The 18,185-nt window shown below is 36.1% G+C and overlaps 1 protein-coding gene across 1 annotated transcript in view; it reads right to left on the reverse strand.

The window, feature by feature from the left end:
- Window positions 1–18,185, reverse strand: part of scn4aa (sodium channel, voltage-gated, type IV, alpha, a) — a 40,979-nt gene that overhangs the window by 9,689 nt on the left and 13,105 nt on the right. Inside the window, exons 6-17 of the mRNA XM_079594611.1 lie at window positions 15,041–15,132; window positions 14,537–14,791; window positions 13,857–13,920; window positions 13,543–13,684; window positions 13,260–13,454; window positions 12,924–13,082; window positions 11,207–11,351; window positions 9,836–10,074; window positions 8,781–8,954; window positions 8,233–8,589; window positions 1,748–2,113; window positions 89–215 (exon numbers count right to left, since the gene is read on the reverse strand). Coding sequence (XP_079450737.1) covers window positions 89–215; window positions 1,748–2,113; window positions 8,233–8,589; window positions 8,781–8,954; window positions 9,836–10,074; window positions 11,207–11,351; window positions 12,924–13,082; window positions 13,260–13,454; window positions 13,543–13,684; window positions 13,857–13,920; window positions 14,537–14,791; window positions 15,041–15,132 — 2,315 coding nt within the window. The remainder of the gene's footprint in view (window positions 1–88; window positions 216–1,747; window positions 2,114–8,232; window positions 8,590–8,780; window positions 8,955–9,835; window positions 10,075–11,206; window positions 11,352–12,923; window positions 13,083–13,259; window positions 13,455–13,542; window positions 13,685–13,856; window positions 13,921–14,536; window positions 14,792–15,040; window positions 15,133–18,185) is intronic.

Here is an 18,185-nt window from a genome sequence, read left to right on the forward strand (position 1 = left end):
CTGCAGTCTTGAAGTGGTGCCCAGAACACTAATATTCGTTACGAGTACTGGTAAGTAAAAGTGACAAAAGTGAAGCATGCATGCTCACCCTCTGTGAAACAGGACTCTGGCTCTTCAGGCTCAGGTTCTTCTTCCTCTTCGGGCTCAGGCTCAGGTTCTGGAGGTCGGTAGTCCACTGTGCTACAAACCGAAGAGTCGTCATCATTAAGAGTGGCCTGTGCAGCAAAAGACACAAAGAAATGAGAGAGAGCGAACAACAAAATGAAAGGGAACAGTGTGAGATGTGCTTTATTTCTAGCAATACAAATAAAATAAAAACATAATGAAATTAAATTAAATAAATATATTTGTTGAATACATTTTATATGATACAATTTAAAAAAACATAAACACTGGATAAAAGGGTTGCAGATTTAGCCTTAATTACTTATATTAAACTTTACGTGTTTAATTAATGAATAATAATAAAAATTGTTTAATAAATTCTCTTTAAAAAATGTATAACAGGTTTCTGTTGTAATTAAATGTAAAAATGTCTGCAGTCATTACTTCAGTCTTCAATGTCACATGATCTTTCAGAAATCATTTTAAGATCATTTCTTATTATTGTCAATGTTGAACAGCTTTTTTGAAAATCATGATACACAGCCATTCAAAAGTTTGGGGTAAGTAAGATTATTTTTTAAAAGAGAAAATAAATACTTTTATTTAGCAAAGGCGCATTAAATTGATAAAAAAAGACAGTATGAAATTATTAAATATTACAAAAAATGTCTATTTATAATTATTGCTGTTCTTTCTTTTAAATCAAAGAATCCTGAAAAAAACATCACAGTTTCCACAAAAATGTTAAGCAGAACAACTGTTTAACATTAATAATAAGAACAAATGTTTCTTTAGCACCAAATCAGCTTATTAGAATGATTTCTGAAAGATCATGTGACACTGAAGACGGCTGAAAATTCAGCTTTGCCATCAAAGAAATACTGTAAGTTAAATTTAAAAATATATTACAACAGAAACCAGTTAATTTAAATAGTAATACTATTTGACAGTATTACTGTTTTTACTGTATTTTTGATCAAATAAATGCAGCCTTGGTGAGATTAAGAAACATAAAAAAACCTTGATGTTTCCATAATACGCATGACGTCACCGTTTTGACGGTATGACGGTATCGTTTTCAAAAACTTGCACTTTGTAACTCGGTTTCAAAAGTTAGCATTTTCAGACCTCCAAAACGCCGTTGTGTAAATTCAAGGCCAAAACGCGTTTTTTTGTTGTTAAAACGGTGTTGTGTAAACGGCCCCTTAAATACACAGAGGAAGATAATTAACGGAACAGGAAACGGTCAAGAACTAATTAAAAACCATGAAGACAAATCAACGAACTAGAACACAGGCAAAACAATAACAAGGAAAACCAAACCATGACTCAAAACTAAACAGAATAAGACAATGAACACTAAACAGAACCTTTTTATTTACAACTGGGGTGGGAAACCTGTCAGGCCAACAACAGGCCAAAATGACCACTTTAAGTAGACAATACAGAAATTTGATGTCTTTAAAACTCAATACTTCTCATGGCAAGTAAATTTGTAATAATTTCTTCACGATAATTTGTAAAGGCTTATCTAGCATCTGATTTGTGCCACACAAGTAATGGCACACCAGAGTGTACACTATTCTATATTTTAATGGAAGGAGAGTGAGGTAGAGTTGATTGCTAAGTTCTGACCCCTTACCTTTCTGTCCTCCTCATCAGAAGATTCATAGGAGTCCTCTTCAACATCGGACTCAAAACGAGCAATGGGCACAGTCAGTGTTGGAGACAAAGAGTTGGTCAAGCCATCTGCCATTTTCCCCTCATCCATGTGGTTAAAAGCATATAGTTCTATGTCTCCTTCCACTTCTCCCTCATTATTACCAGGAGGTTTCTTTCCTAGAATCTGTCCCACCACACTGGCGACGAAGGCTTTGAGCCAATCCATACCCCTGGTGATGCGACCAATGGCGATCTGAAGGTTGTTCATCTCACCATCGTCATCACCTCCAGACAGGTTATCCCCACTGAAGGAGCTGAGCAGCAGGGCCAGGAACAGATTCAGCACCTGAGAAATACAGGTAAGAATGAGCTTGGCAGGATATAGAAGATGTTCCTGTGGCTAGTAGTATAGCGTGGTGCTAACAATGCCAAGATCAAGGGGTTCACAGTCACACACATATGATAAAATACCTATACGAAGCAAGTCACTTTGGATAAAAGGTGTTCTACTAAGTACTAAAGATGCTTGCCATGAGGGGTTGACTAATTTTGAGACTGCAGAAGTTGATTTTGCAGAAACCACTTGTTGTGTGTTGAGCTATTTCAATTACTTCTGTTTGATTTCATCATTGCAAACAGCTGGAAGTCTGTAAGCTTAGCTAACACCGTGTCCTAACCAGACGCGATGCGATAAATTCCAGCGACAAATCATGTGTCTGTCCACGCTAGACGCGACTGCAAGATGCTTAAAAATCAATCAAAACCCACAGCCAATCAGAACAGCGTGTGGACGGGCTCTCGCGTCAAGTACACAGCACCAGAGAGTAATCTTCACGGCAATCGCAAGAAAATGGATAAGTAGGCTACATAATCAAATTCACAAATATTACACCATTTAAACATTATTCAAATACATAGGCTGCTGAGTTACTAAAACAATCTTTGTCAAGTAGTTTCTTCACGGTTTGAATTTCTTGTTTCCATTTGTTTAATTTCAAGATTTGAGGTGAATTATCCATTGTTGCTTTTACAGCTACAAAGCTGGCGCACTACATTATATTTAAAGTCACATGACACACTTTTAACATTAAATAAAGCACATAAACAGTACCTGAGAATTATCATTGCCACACTTTGTGTTTGTTGTTCCAGCGCGACGTCGCAGAAAAATAGAAACAGTTTCTAAAATAGAATTGTCGCGGCTGGTTAGGACAAAAACTCTACCTTAAAATATACCTTTTATCACGTGTCGCGCAACATGTAGTTAGGACACGGTGTAATAAACCTGATTTGGAATGGGGGTTGAATAATTTTGATTACAACTGTACATCCGAATGCCTGCCATGTTACACGTTAATTGTAATTTAACAGTTAAGCTAAAAAGTGATCAACTTTATATTTAAATAAATATTTATATTTTGCAACTGTCTTGGATTTAGTACCACATATGGAAGTGGCCCAAATCAGAATAGAAAAGATCAGATTGCATGTGGTTTGTGCTGTTCATACTGTCATGACAGAAACAGCTCAGAGTCACTTATATGAGCAAAGGTAGGCTCTGTTGTAATATAGTTTCATTAAGTACTATCTTGTCTGGAAGCCTGAGGCAGGGATGCTATCTTTAGGATCTTAGCACACTAGATATAGCACATAATTACAGCAGCCATGGCTGTTCTCATTTACACAGGCTGAGAAATATAAAATAAGAGAGATCAGACGTGTATAAAGGCAGAATGTTGTTGGTCCACATATGAACATAAGAAAAGCATCAAAACCAGGCATATTTTTATGAAGATAAAATTATATCATTCCAAGAAAAAAAGTTGTCAGGGTTATTTTATGAGAATTGAGTCATAATTTTAACCACATCAGTTTTTTCTGATGTCACAGTATGGTTTATTTTGTAATATTACCTATTCCACTGATGCAGTACTTCAAATATTTTGGACTCTTAATTTGTCAGGATATGTGGGTGTATTTAAAGCTCTGAAACAAGAATACATCCTTACCCATTTATTTTGCTTAGTCAAGTCACTTAATACTATATTAATCATAATAGTGTCATGATACTATATTAATACCGAGCACACATTATTTGGCACTCAGTCACATCCTAGTGCAAAATGCCCAGACCATTTGACAACATATCAGCCTAATGTATGAAATACATCAAGCTTCCTGAGAAACACACCAGTAGAAGCAGGTGCTGTGATTTTCACATTGCACATCAGTTACATGCCAAATGAGGCCACCGATATTTGGTTTCCCGTGTTACTCTTCTCTAGCAAACTTTTTTCATCCAGCCGACTAAACTTAGAGTGCAGATGCAACTCATGCCAGTTCTCAATGCTCTATGATTTGTTTGCCCATCATGTGGATTATTCTGCCAATTTTGCTTCAGAATCAGGACCCTCTGGTTTTTCTCACTAAACCCTTTTAACATACAAATGTAAAAAATAATAAAAAAAAGTTATTAAAATTTAACATTGGAATTTACATTTAGGAGTAGGGTATGTCCCTCTGTCCGTTCCCATTGGCATCTAACAATATTTTTGCCAAAATACGGTAAAGTTTGAAGTACATCCTTAGACACTACCAAACATCCAAAACAATGCTGTGTTTGGTTAACCGAACTGTGACGGGCAACATCATGACTATGATAAGAAAAAATTGTTATGCTTGAGCATAATTCTGTCCTTTCTAGGCTTGTATCTTGTGACATCATGTCCCGTTTTTGGTCTGTTTGCATGTCTTTGGTCCGTGTTACATTCATATTTCATTCGAACCGCACCAGAGTTTGTTTGGAAGCGGAACGAGACCCGTCTTTTCAGCGGACTCGGTCAACATGGCTGGTGCGCACCAGGCAGCGTTCACACTTATTCAAATAAACTGCACTAACAGAGCAATCGCACCAGGGTTCGTTTTAATCGAACCAAACATGCCAAGTGTGAACACACCCTAAATTTGCAACTTCATACTGCCATTTAAAAGTTATGGGTCATTAAGATTTTTTTAAATGAAGTAGTCATTTTATTCAGCAAGAATTCATTAAATTGATCAAAAGTGACAGTAAAGATATTTCTAATGTTGCAAAAGATTACTGTTTCAAATAAATGCTTTTGAACTTTCTTTTCATCAAATAATTCTGAAAAAAAAAAAATATTTAGGCAGCTCAGCTGTTTTAAACTTTGATCATAATAATAAGGCAAGGCAAGTTTATTTATATAGCACTCTTCATACACAAGGTAATTCAAAGTGCTTCACATAGAAGAAATGGAAATAATCAAAAAAAGAAATAAGAATAATAATTAAAACAGTTTAGACAGTTAAGAAATGTTTCTTGAGATAATTCAGCCTTGCACAACAGTTCATTTAATTGGTAATAATATTTCACAATATTACTGTTTTCACTGTATTTTTTGATCAAGTAAATGCAATCTTGGTGAGCATGAGACTTAAAAAAAAAAAAAAAAGTTTTTAAATCTCACCAACCCCAAACTTTTGAACGGTTTTTGTCAGCTGCTTTTTATTATTTGCATTCAGCATTGTTTCTCTCTCCTTTCAATGACCTTATCAGAACAGGGGAGAACACAGCAGCTTCTATCGCTGTGTTTCTTAGCTGTCCTGTCCATGTTTGTTTCGTGTGTGCCCAGACATTCACTTGAGCTGGGTCTCAGCACACAGCCAAGATCAAAACCGTTGTTTGCTGGCTCCAGTCATACTATGTAAATAGAGGACAGCACTAAACATGTAGCTGTGGCTTGCAATGCCTGTTTGTCCAGAAGACAAGTGCAGTAGAGGGTAAATACGAGAAGAGAGTGTGAACCTGAGAGGAAGTGTATTCAGTCAGCAGCTCCAATATGGTAATTATGTGCACAGCTGCTAGCAGCTCATCTGCATCTCCTTGTTCTGCAACACATGAAGTTAGCAGGCTAGTTTTCACTTAAAAAGCCAAGTCAAGTCAAATGTATTTGATTTGAAGCCGCTTTATAATGACCTGCCTATACTTCCACCAGAGCAGAGTCTTTAGCCATTTTCAAGAAACCGCTAAAGACTTCTCTTTTGTGAACACTGGACCCATTAAAACGAACACACTACTGTACCTTCACCTTGCATGCACTGTGCTAAACTGAGTGAGAATTATCTTAGCACTTATTATATTGTTGCCCTTTTGTTGGATAAATTGCTCTGATTGTTTTTCCTCTTTTGTGGACAAAAGCGTCTGTTAAATGAATGTTAAATGATGTAAATGTAGAGCTGGGCGATAATATAGTTTACATTTTGCGACGATGCAAGCAATCAAGCAAATTAGCTATATAGTATGTATCGCTTTATGAGAATGTACTGTATGTATATAGTTTAAAATATACCATACTGTGACTTCAGCATGTATGTGTAATGTTGGGTTTTGTTCATGTGTTCATGTCTTTAATTTTGTAATTCATGCTCACAGTCTTGATCTGTGTTCAAAAACATCCCCTATGAAATAAACATCATTATTTTCTAAATTACTTAATATATTCTTTTTGAAGGAGTGAATGAAAATGAGCGAGCGGATTCAGACACTCTACACATAATGCTGGAAGGGCTGCCGCTTTTGCATAGTTTGTGCTTGCTGTAATTCTGTTTAATAATCATTTGAAACTTAGCAAACTGGCAGCTCCAGTATAATGAGAAGATGTATCTTGAACTCTGTTTAGGGCTGCATTTAACTCCTCTTTTAAACATACACTTGCAAAATTCTCTAAGCACTTCCTCTTGGGGGAATCCCTGCCAACATTTCGAAGTTTATTTTGGACATCCCCTCGACCCCTCGATTTTGACAAAAGGAGCGAGTCAACTCAATATGTACACTATATACAGGTCAGGCAGATTCATAGACAACAACGCAACACGATTTTGACGTCACAGCAGATCGCGCTTAATTTTCTCCACCCCACACAACTCTAGTGTATGATATTGGAGTTATTTTAATAACCGCGTAATACTATCTACCTTAAGCTTTACACAGTTTTAGTTTATTGTATTGTTATCATTTTCATTTGTGTAATTTTTTATATTGTTTCCAACAGCCCAAGCATACACACAGGCCTATAGAATGGTGCGTAAAAGGAAAAATAAATACAAATCAGCTCCATTGCGGATTCCAAGTGATCAAGGGCTCTTAGGGCATTCCCTTTAAACACATTGCAAGGGTTCCGCCAGTAGTGTGCACTCATGCAACGTTAGCAAGGGAAGGGCATATAAAATTGGACTTAAATGCAGTCATGGAAAATAGCATGTATAAACCTTAATTAAACACTTTATTAATCAATTAAAAAGGAATTTATACCTGTAATATATATCGTTGTACCCACATTGCCGTTTGGAAAATGGATGGATGATGCAGCTGTGGTGCATTATGGGATTTAGTGAGTGCACTCGATAACGTACACTATAGTTTCGGAGACCCCTCAAATAGTGTCCTGTTTAAGGGTATAGGGGACACAGCCTTAGTGGTTTCTTACTCAGTATTTTTGTCTGGTTTACCGGTACAATATCTAAACATTCTAAAATCAAGATACATTTTCCGTAAGATGCAAAATGTATCAAAATAAAGTTTATGCTTAAAACAAGAAAAAAAGATCTGTCCGTAGGGTAAGAAAATACACTTAATTCGATGGGAAAACAAGATTTTGTTTCCTTTTCCATTGACAGACATTTTTTTTCTTGTTTTAAGCATAAACTCACTTCATTTTGATACATTTGTCAGAAAACAAGACTTAATATCTTATGGCATATTCCTTCTCAAGTAAATGTATTTGGATTTATTATCTGGAAATATTTAGGTATTTGTACTGGAAAACAAGATAAAAATACTAGGTAAGAAAATCCTTTTTTGCTAGGTAAGAAAATCTTTATAATAACCTTGATTAAACATTATCCGATTTCAGCATTTATTTCTCATTTAAGAGACATTTAAAGAATTTTTCCCATTGAAATTCCGCAAATGGTTGTACACTATAGGCTGCCCTACAAATGAAAGTTGAAATGTTATGACTTATTAACACCTGGCTACACAGAGGAATCAGATGCTAACTGCTGTGCCACCTGAATGTCAACAACAGCCGGCCTGCCATCAGCTGTGCTGAAAATCCTTTGGGTTTGGCTTGGTTGCTATGCTAAAGCTTCAGATCAGGACAGCTTCAGGCTACCAGTTATACAGATTAACAGCTTAGCAGTGGCAGCAGATGTAATAATAATAATAATAATAATAATAATGATGTTCCCTCTCAGTGCAAAGGAAAATAGTAGCATATCAGAGCAGTGCTGCACTGAAAGCTTTCTTGCACATGCAATGCCAGAGATACGCTGCTGTCTTTTTACAGTACACTTCTAAATGATGATTCGCCAAATCAGCAAAGTTCAGGGCTTTTCTGCCAGAATTGATTCTCATCGTGTTTGTACAATCTCCGCTTCACTTACCACAAGGTTTCCAATGACCATGACCATCATGAAGACTATCAAACACATGTTTGCTCCCGCCACCTCCATGCAGTCCCACATGGTCTCGATCCACTCTCCACACAAGATCCGGAAGACGATGAGAAACGAGTGGAAGAAGTCGTTCATGTGCCAGCGGGGAAGCTCGCAGTCCTGAGAGATCTTACAAACACAGTCCTTGTAGCTCTTGCCAAAGAGTTGCATGCCCACCACGGCGAAGATGAAGACGATGATGGCCAGGACAAGCGTTAGGTTCCCCAGGGCACCTACTGAGTTGCCGATGATCTTGATCAGCATGCTAAGGGTGGGCCAAGATTTAGCGAGTTTGAAGACACGTAGCTACTTCCAGCACATCCGTCAGAGATGGGCACAAACATACACATAGAGACACAATTACATACAAAGTTAAACCACACACCATTTTTATGTGGGGTTGGAGTATTTCGTGAATTTTAACAGGTTAAAGAGGATATTAATCACACAAACCATAAAATAATTAAACAGATCGAGGGGTTGAGATTCAGACTTACCAAACGGAAGGACCTGAGAACGGACAATCCCTGAACATTGGCCAGTCCCAACTCTACCAGACTGAGTGTGACAATGATGCTGTCAAAAATGTTCCAGCCCACCTGGAAGTAGTAGTAGGGGTCCAAAGCAATAAGCTTGAACACCATTTCAGCTGTGAAGATTCCTGTAAATACCTTGAAGAATAAGGTTTAATCCTCTGTGAGATAAGAATGGAAACATAAACGGTCAATTTCAAGGTACACTATGTAGCTCTAGCGGTTACATGTTTATGACGAGTCACGCAGGTACTGCGTTTGTTGTCCCACTCGGTCTAAAATAGTCTGAATACAAACACTTATTATAGGCATACAGGATAAGACAAAAACACGGTTTGGAAGATGGATTCATGATGGACTCGCTCATTATACATACACATTTTGATCAAAAAAGTTACATAGTGTACCTTTAAAGGGATACTCCACCCAAAAATGTAAAGTTCTCTAATAATTTAAATAATTTCAACCTCATGCCAAGAAATGATAGGAGTAAACAGTACTATTTTAAACTTTTTAAACAATAAACAATCACTTCAGACAAACTGTCAACAATGGGATGACATGAGGGTGAGTAAATGATGAGAGAATTTTAATTTTGGGGCAGAGTATCACTTTAATACTATTAATGACCAAAATGAATGACCTGATAATCATGCTTTGCTGTTATTAACATTTGCTTTGTCCTGATGCCAATGCCTACACTTAAATTACTTTACTAAAATAGGAAAGCTTTTGTGAAGAATCGAGCTAAGGCAAGCAGATAGTTTTGAACCCTGGCTGGTTATGTACTTGCTCAAAAATTGATTTTGGATCATTTTTAACCGAAAAAAGTCATGGACTGGAGCTTTAAGATGACTGATAGGGACATCAGCATACGGACCAGCATCCAAAACACAGCTATGCATTATGATATATGCTCTGACATACAGTATGCATAGATTTTCAACCAGGTAAATCCTCAAGATTAATATTTCTACAGAGTTTTGACAGTAATCCAGAAGTATTGATGTAACACTAACCAAGTTGCCCACTGAGAGAACATGTTCGAAATCCGGACTCATGGGGTAGTGCTCCATGGCCATGAAAAGCGTGTTGAGCACAATGCAGATGGTGATACCTAGATCGACAAATGGGTCCATCACTACAAAATGAACCCAGTTCTTAAAGATGACCCAGGGAGCCCAGCAGTCCCATTTAAGGAAAATATCAGCGAATTTATACCAGCCTGGGGGACAAGGCCTCTGAGCATCTTCAATATCTGGTGAGACAAAGAAATAGAGAAAGAGATATTGAAAACGTTTTCTTCGTTTATAATAGCATTAAGAGCAATGAATGGACACCAGAAGAGTGACAGCAACAAGCTCTGGCAGTCTAAAGTCAGTTCGTGGCTCTGAAATAGCCCAAAGATTAGCACCACTCTGATTAAGTTAACAGGGTTTTTCTCTACACATAATGTGACCTTTGCTTGGAATAAATGTCTAGCTCCAGACAATAGACACACTAAAACAGTTCTGTCACACCATGGCACACTAATCTAAAAAAATTCACTTTATATTAAAAATTCAAGAACATTGGGCCTCATTTATATAAAAGTGTATGGATTTTAGCGTACACACTCTCTAAATTCAAATCTGAGCATACGCTAAAATCCGCACCAATGTCCCGTCTGTGTCTAAGCAGACACAAAGCACTTTTCCTTGAGGCAGAGAGTCGGAGTACTGCCGGTCTCTGGAGCTCTAAGCAATTCTTGTCGCTCGTCGTTCTCAAGTGAAGGATTTGGACGTTGATTGGTGATCTTATATGTTAATGACATTAATTAGGCGCCGTTTACAAGCCGGAGATCTGAAACCATTCGGCTGCGCACAATTTCAATGTAATTTTTAAAGAGAGGCGTACACATGTTTTTGTGAGTACGTTAGTTCCCAGAATCACACGTACGCACATTGGATAAAATAATCGTAAGATTAAAAGTAAGACAGTTTATACGCATCATTTTATAAATGAAGCCCATAGAAAATGCCTGTGGGTATTTATCATGTCTTTGATGATTTAACCAGATCATTACAGAATGTCTTGCAAACCATATCTTCCCAAAAAAAAAAAAAAATTGATGATTATAATTGTATTAAGTTGTTGAGCCTGTGCAGTGATGGTAATATAAACACAATGTTGTTTACTTTTGTATAACAAACCATTTTGGTACAGTGTTGGGACACCACTTGATGTTCAACATAAAGCCTTGACATTCTGGGACATCTGGAGAAGCAGAATAAATGGACAAACTCTAAAGGCTTCTAGACATGCTCCTTAGCTACTTTATGAGGTATCCGAAGGAACATCCTTTTAATTTGCAGTTAATAAACTCTCAAGGAGTCTCTTCAAGCTAGTACCCTCCATCGTGGCAGTGAGCACACTGATGGCACTAGCTGTTCTCTTGGAGAGTTGAGGCTGGTCCAGGTACTGCATGCTGTGTTTGGAGCTCATGGACTTGTCATCCTCTTCAAGAGGATCTCCTGTGAATTTCTCTTGTGATAACTGGAGGATAAATTAAACAGTACGCATGTCAAAACGGATGTCAAATAAAAGCTTTTTCAACAATCTAGGGTGAAGAGATGCACATTTTCTAATTTACAATTTCTAAATGACTGAAAAACAGACTTCTATTTACCATTCAGTTATTGCTGTACAATGCATCATAACGTCATTAAGATCAAATGAAACAGTGTGTTGAAACTTTTGACTGGTTGTGTATAAATAGTAAAGTAATCAGGGGTGTAAAAAGTAATTGTACTTACGTTAAAGTACATACAGTATACTGTCAAATTTTTTTGTTAAATTAAAAGTCTATGTATCTAGCAAAAAAATTATTGAGTAATGGTAAAGTAGTATCTAAGTATAGCTGAAAAATTTAACTTTGGAAAACAAGAGGCGTAAGAGATTTTTACTAGTACTTTTTTATGCAAAAATTACTATTTTACTATTTAATTAAATCACTATTTTCTCAGTGTTCTGACTACGTAAATCTCTACAACACAGCAGATGTTAAAGTAAACCAATATCCTGTAACCTATTAGCTGAATATTTTGATCAAATATTTTCAGCAGATGATTATACAGTGGTTTGACATTTGAATATAGTGATTTTTAGACTAATAATCAAGACTAATCATGAACCGTGTTCACACTTTCATGTTCATGACTCAAGTTCATCCTTCTACAGCGATGGCTATTACAAAAACACATTACTATACACCCAAAAATTGACGTTCCGTCATTTAATCACCCTCATTTTTCAGTCACAGAATACAATATTTATTTTTAGATAATTGAGAAACAATTGAAGTCATATGACACATGTACTTTGTAAAGCTGCACGATTCTGGATAAATTGAGAACCATGTTTTTTCCATGTTTTTTCAACCATGTCATACAGAGACCACGATTCTCCCACGATTTTCCCATTATTCGGAACAAACAACTAAACAAAATAACATTAATTTACTAGAGGTTCTGACAAAATGTTAATTGCGGCAGTCTTTTTAAAATGTTTAATTAATCTTAATTATTTAAAATACTCGGTTTAAACGAATGATTCAATGACTCAGAAATACTTCAGTTGTTTCGTTACTGCATAAATCAGCGTTTTTGAACAAATGATTCAGTGACTTTTTAACAGTCAATTGTTGCCACCTGGTATAATTGTTCTTTGAAGTGCCAAGTTACTTTCAAAAGGTAATTTGCACTATTTTGATCACTTCTGTAGACATCAGTGTTTTTATCCAAACTATAAACTTTTATCTCAGGACTTCTGTGATGATAAGAATATTGGTAACAAAGAAATAACAATACTGTGTGGTTGAAAAGTTTGAAAGTTCTGGTGTGATTTTTCCAAAGGTTTGATAGACACAGGTGAATCATTATCATTTAGGAATGAGATGGCATGGGTGAGATTGCGATCTGTCATCGATTAATCTTTCTACTTGAAATTTTAATAGAGTAAAAAGCATTATTTTTACAATTAACTCAACAGAACTCAAGTATTACAGATTCCCCAAAATAATAATACTAAACATATTAAAATACTCCTAATCTGAAAGTTTTACATCACCTCTCTTTCAGAGGAGACTCTGTTGATGATGAGGCGAGGCACAACCCGGCCATTACAGTCCTTTATGTCATCATCGCCGTCAAGACTGTGCAGGGAACCTGTCCTGCTGGACCCTCGACTTTGAGTTGTCTGGCTGGCCAGAGATGCTTTACTGCCTACCTGTAATTTGTGATATAAATAAACCACTATATAACAACATATCAGTGTGACATGTATCAATATAAATCAATAAATAATGAGAGTTTTGGAGTTTTGATATGCATTACACATGATCAACTGTTCATTTTAAATAATGCAACCATATTTTAATGTGAAATCATATGGTAGTCACCTGACCTCTTGGTTCTTGAGCTGCAAGAGCAATCTTTGAAACTTCTCTTCTTTCTCAATGGCCTCAGCCAAGGTGGCCGCATTCTGCTCGTCATATGCCATCGCAACCACAGCCAAGATCAGATTGATGAGGTAGAAAGAGCCCAGGAAGATAACCACCACAAAGAAGATCATGTAGGTCTTCCCAGCAGCACGAAGGGTCTAAACAAGGATGGAAAAGATGGAATTGAATTCGCTTACGCTATTCCAACAGATGAACACATAAAAACAACTACTGTAGTTAACAGACCAACTGGAAGAGATTCTCCCAATAGTCCTGAGTCATGACTCTGAAGAGGGAGAGAAAGGCCCAGCCAAAGTTGTCATAGCTGGTGTAGCCATAATTTGGGTTTCGCCCAGCCTTCATACAAGTGTATCCTTCTGGGCACCTCCTATAAAAACACCAGACACATCTTTATCTTTTCATACATACATCTGTATTGCCTTTATGTGGCATTACAATTTGCTATCAGAAATGAATGAAAGCACTTGATATTATAGACAGCCTATATTAAATTACAAGCATTTTTAATTAACGCTAAATAGGAATGAAAGCAAACTTACCCAGCATCAGAGCTGTTACCACATATTAAAGCATCTGAACTTTCTTCCAGAAAGTATTGGTTTTCTGTAAAGTATAACAAAGTATACCAATTTTGTAGTAGACAAATGGTACGTTCAAGTCATGTCGAAAAGATCGTATTTCCGAGTTGAATGCACATGAACACCACGAAGTCGTAAATACGAGTGGGAAGCTCTTAAGCATTTGAGCATTTGACTCTTAAGCATTTGCCTATTTAAATCCAAACAGCGACTTTTTTTTGGCCAGGCACTTTATAATAATATAATATGTACCAATCAAGTTTACAGTGGCTTTATAAATTAATAAAAAATGCTAAAAAGTAAAGCACATCGGATGCAGATTCTTTGTTTTAAATTTTCTAGAAGTAAAGGGTAAAAACCTTGCTGTATTTCTGTGTAGTTAATTAAGAGAAGGTAAACCGCCACCTTACTCTGACGAAAGTATCTTGAACGCACCAGACGTCGTAAACACTTCCCAACTCGTAAATACAAACTTGTCAGGACGACTTGAACCATTCTAATACTTTTCACATTTACAAAATTATTGTTATCATTATTATTGTCCTGGAATTACAAGTACTGCAAGTACTAATTGTAGCACTAACTATGTGATGACATTGAGTCAAAATTGGAAATATTGAATAACCTTGACCTGAATTCACCTTCATTGCCTATGTATTCTTTGAAATCGAAAGTATCTGTGACGTTGAGGCTGGTGTCATTGACCATGGTGGAGTTGTAGACATCAAAGATGGTGCTGTTGGGAATGGGCCAACGGATGCACTTATGACGTAGATTTCCCATGAACAGCTGCAGGCCAATGAGGGCAAATACAGCCAGTGCAAAGACGGTCAAAATCATTACGTCTACCATCTTCTTGACTGACTGAATCAAAGCCCCGACAATGGTTTTCAAACCTGAGCGGAAAGTACAAGGAGAGATTTAAACAAAAGAACAAATCTTTTTTGATGTACGTTATGCATTTTTTTAGACATAGGGTGAAAAAAAACCCCAATGCAATGCAAAGGTGTTATCATTAAAATCAAAACTGTAAATAAATGTAGTTGCATCCAAAGACATTAAAGAAAATACCATTGAAAACATTTGCGCTTGTGTGGTTTAGTGCTTTTCCATTTGTGTGTGCATTTTAAAGAACTATTACATACCAGGGATAACTGTGATTGTTTTGAGAGCTCGAAGCACACGAAACGTCCTCAGTGCTGACACATTACCAAGGTCTACAAACTCTGTGACGTACCTAGAAACAATCAATCCACAAATCAGTGTCAAATAGGCACAACAGACAACACCAGCTACAATATGACTGAAATAAAGAAAACATGACCCACTTTTAATATTGATATTTATATGGTGCTTTTGCATAATCATTTTTTTACTAACACTTTATTTTAAGGTGATGTATTTACACGTTACTACATGTAATAACAGTAAATTAAGCATAATTACAAGTAACTAACCCTAAACCAAACCCTAATTGTAACTCTATAGTAAGTACATCTAGTTAATTAATATTAATCAGTACTTATTTGAGTAAGTACAATGTAACTAATTACGTCACCTTAAAATAAACAGCCTATCAACAGGCTTCAGCATCTTATATTTTGGTTAAACATTATTTTACAGAATGTATACTTAAAAGAAAGCACTGGTAATACAAGGTGACTTTCATGGGTTAAGGTCAGGTTTACTGATAGGTTCAGGGTTAGTACCGAGTTATAACCCAGTTATTGTAATAGCTATAATAAGAACATAGTATGTACATGTGAAACAGGACTGTAAAATGAAGTGCTACTCATATTTTGTATTCCACAGTATGAAGTAATATTAGTATGAAGAAAGTTGTTCTGGTTTAGAATGATACAATTTCAAGATTCAAAAGAGCACTGTTAGACCTATTTGTTATTTGTACAGTTATTTACTGTATTATACAGTTTGTTACTGTAAAATGCACTAAATTAAAATTTGACTTAAAACTAATTTCACTTGCAGAAACCGACTGCCTTAAATTGACCAACTGTAATTTAAATGTGTAAAACTAAAATGTGTAATGCATTAATAATGTGAGAAAAGAGTTAAGAACTTCCATTAGAAACCATTAAAAAACTTAAGTACATAAAAAGATTTCCACTGAACCAGCAATTACATTTTGTTAAATAAAGCAACATGCAGCGTATCATCGTTGTTTCTAGATCTTCTGCTGGACTGAAGCACAGGCTCTACTCTTCAGCACAATGGTGACCCAAAAAAACAAAATTTTACAGTAAACTACTGGCAACAGTGTTGCCAGTATAAACCTGTTTTATAACTTACAGTTTATTACTGTTAAAATACATTTTGTGGGTGTGTCTTTTTATCTTACACTGTTAACCCTTTCAACCCCACAGGAAAATCCACACTACAAAGAGTAAAAAGTAACATTGATGCAGTGTTGCAGTGAGATAATTAAGTGAATATGTAAGTGATTGTTGAGCATTAGTGATGAACACCTGCTGTTAACAAGCAGAATCACTGAAGGAAAGAGGAACACAAGAACAGAAAATAGAGAAACACAAGAACTACAACTGACTTCCAGCCATAACACATTATTACACGTATTATTAACCAGTATGACTTTATTTCTGTCATACATCTACTGAAGTAGTTATTGAGATGTTAAATTGAAAATGTTTGATTTGAAGTTACCATTATAGAGATCAGTGTTTGCTTTAGTTGGGTTGCTGATGCCAACACATTATTTTTTCTCTTGCTGCTTGAGCTGTGTTTTTGCAAGTCACACTTGTGCACACACACAGTTCGTGAATGATTGTGATTATATTCACTATCATGACAAAATCATTATGTGGCCTGTCCATTCACTAAGAAGTTAGTTCTCACTCATTCAGAGTTTAATTCTCAATCAAAAATGTTACGTTACCACCACTGTGAAACAACAGCAACAATGACTAATTTATTTGTAACACATGCATAACCAAAAAGAAAAGAGCTACACTGTCTTGTAGAAACACATAAATATCACAAATTAGAACATGCATCTCAACAATGGTAGGAATATATATATTTTTAATTATTATTCATGCAGCAGAGCATGCTGGGAGTTTTATACTATCCTGGTACCCAGCATGCATTGCGACATGAAACTTTTGATCATCACCATTGTTGAGATTCATATGATAATTGTTGATGTCTTTGTGTGTCAGAGTCAAGCAGGAGTTAATACAATTTTAATGCACTATATGATTTATAAAAAAAATTCAGTCTACCTGATTTCAGAAATATTGCTGTATTCCATGTTGTAGATTATCAGATATATGGTATTAAATTAAATATTAAATAGTAATAAATCATGAATAATTTTAAATTCACAAAACCAAAAACTCCTGATCAATTTCCCCTTGACTTTTCTTGCTGTAACAAATGTGCTTTATACACTCACTGTTACAGCAGCCGAAGAGAAATGAATGAACGAAGTTTATGAGTTAAGGTACAAGAGACCAGCTAAAGCAAATACTGATCTCCATCATGGTGACAACAAACTTTATTATTAACTAAATCCCTGTTCATTCTCAACAAGAACTTGAAATAAATAATGTTAAACTGGTTTCACACTCAGTGTGTCTGGAAGTCAGTTGTAGTTCTTGTGTTTCTCTTTTTTCTGTTCTTGTTTCTCTGTCCTTCAGTGATTCTGCTTATCAGGTGTTCATCAGTGTCTCAATTCACTCACTTTTCATTCAATCTGTCAAGTGGAGTATATTAGTGAACTAGTGTAGGGAATAGTGAATGAGGGTATAGGGTGTGATTGGGAACACAGCCTCTGAGTGTCGACTTTGAGCGCTGTTAATTCACAGTATATTCCTGTAGGTATATTCCAGTATATTACTGTTTTAATGGAAAATGGTATGATATTGTAAGAATGTGGGCTTTTTCTACAGTAAGGGCTAACAGTGAGATTATTCCTCTAATCATTTCTTTGTGTTAGCTGTTCCTGGCAGTGGAAAGTGATTGGTTTTTATATGTTTTATATTTAGAACTGTCAACCAATGTGGCTGACAGTCACTGAGAAGGTGTCTGAAAGATACATTGCAAAACATTAGATCAAAGAAACATTCTTAATACCAGTTTTATGTGTGTGTGTGTGTGTGTGTGTGTGTGTGTGTGTGTGTGTGTGTGTGTGTGTGTGTGTGTGTCTGTGTGTGTGTGTGTGTGTGTTTGTGTGTGTGTGTGTGTGTGCGTGCGTGTGTGTGTGTATTTCAATCATAGGCCAATATATGTGTGTGTATGTGTGAGTATCTA

Source organism: Phoxinus phoxinus, assembly GCF_949152265.1.
Source record: "Phoxinus phoxinus genome assembly, chromosome: 21".
Lineage (NCBI taxonomy): Eukaryota > Metazoa > Chordata > Actinopteri > Cypriniformes > Leuciscidae > Phoxinus > Phoxinus phoxinus.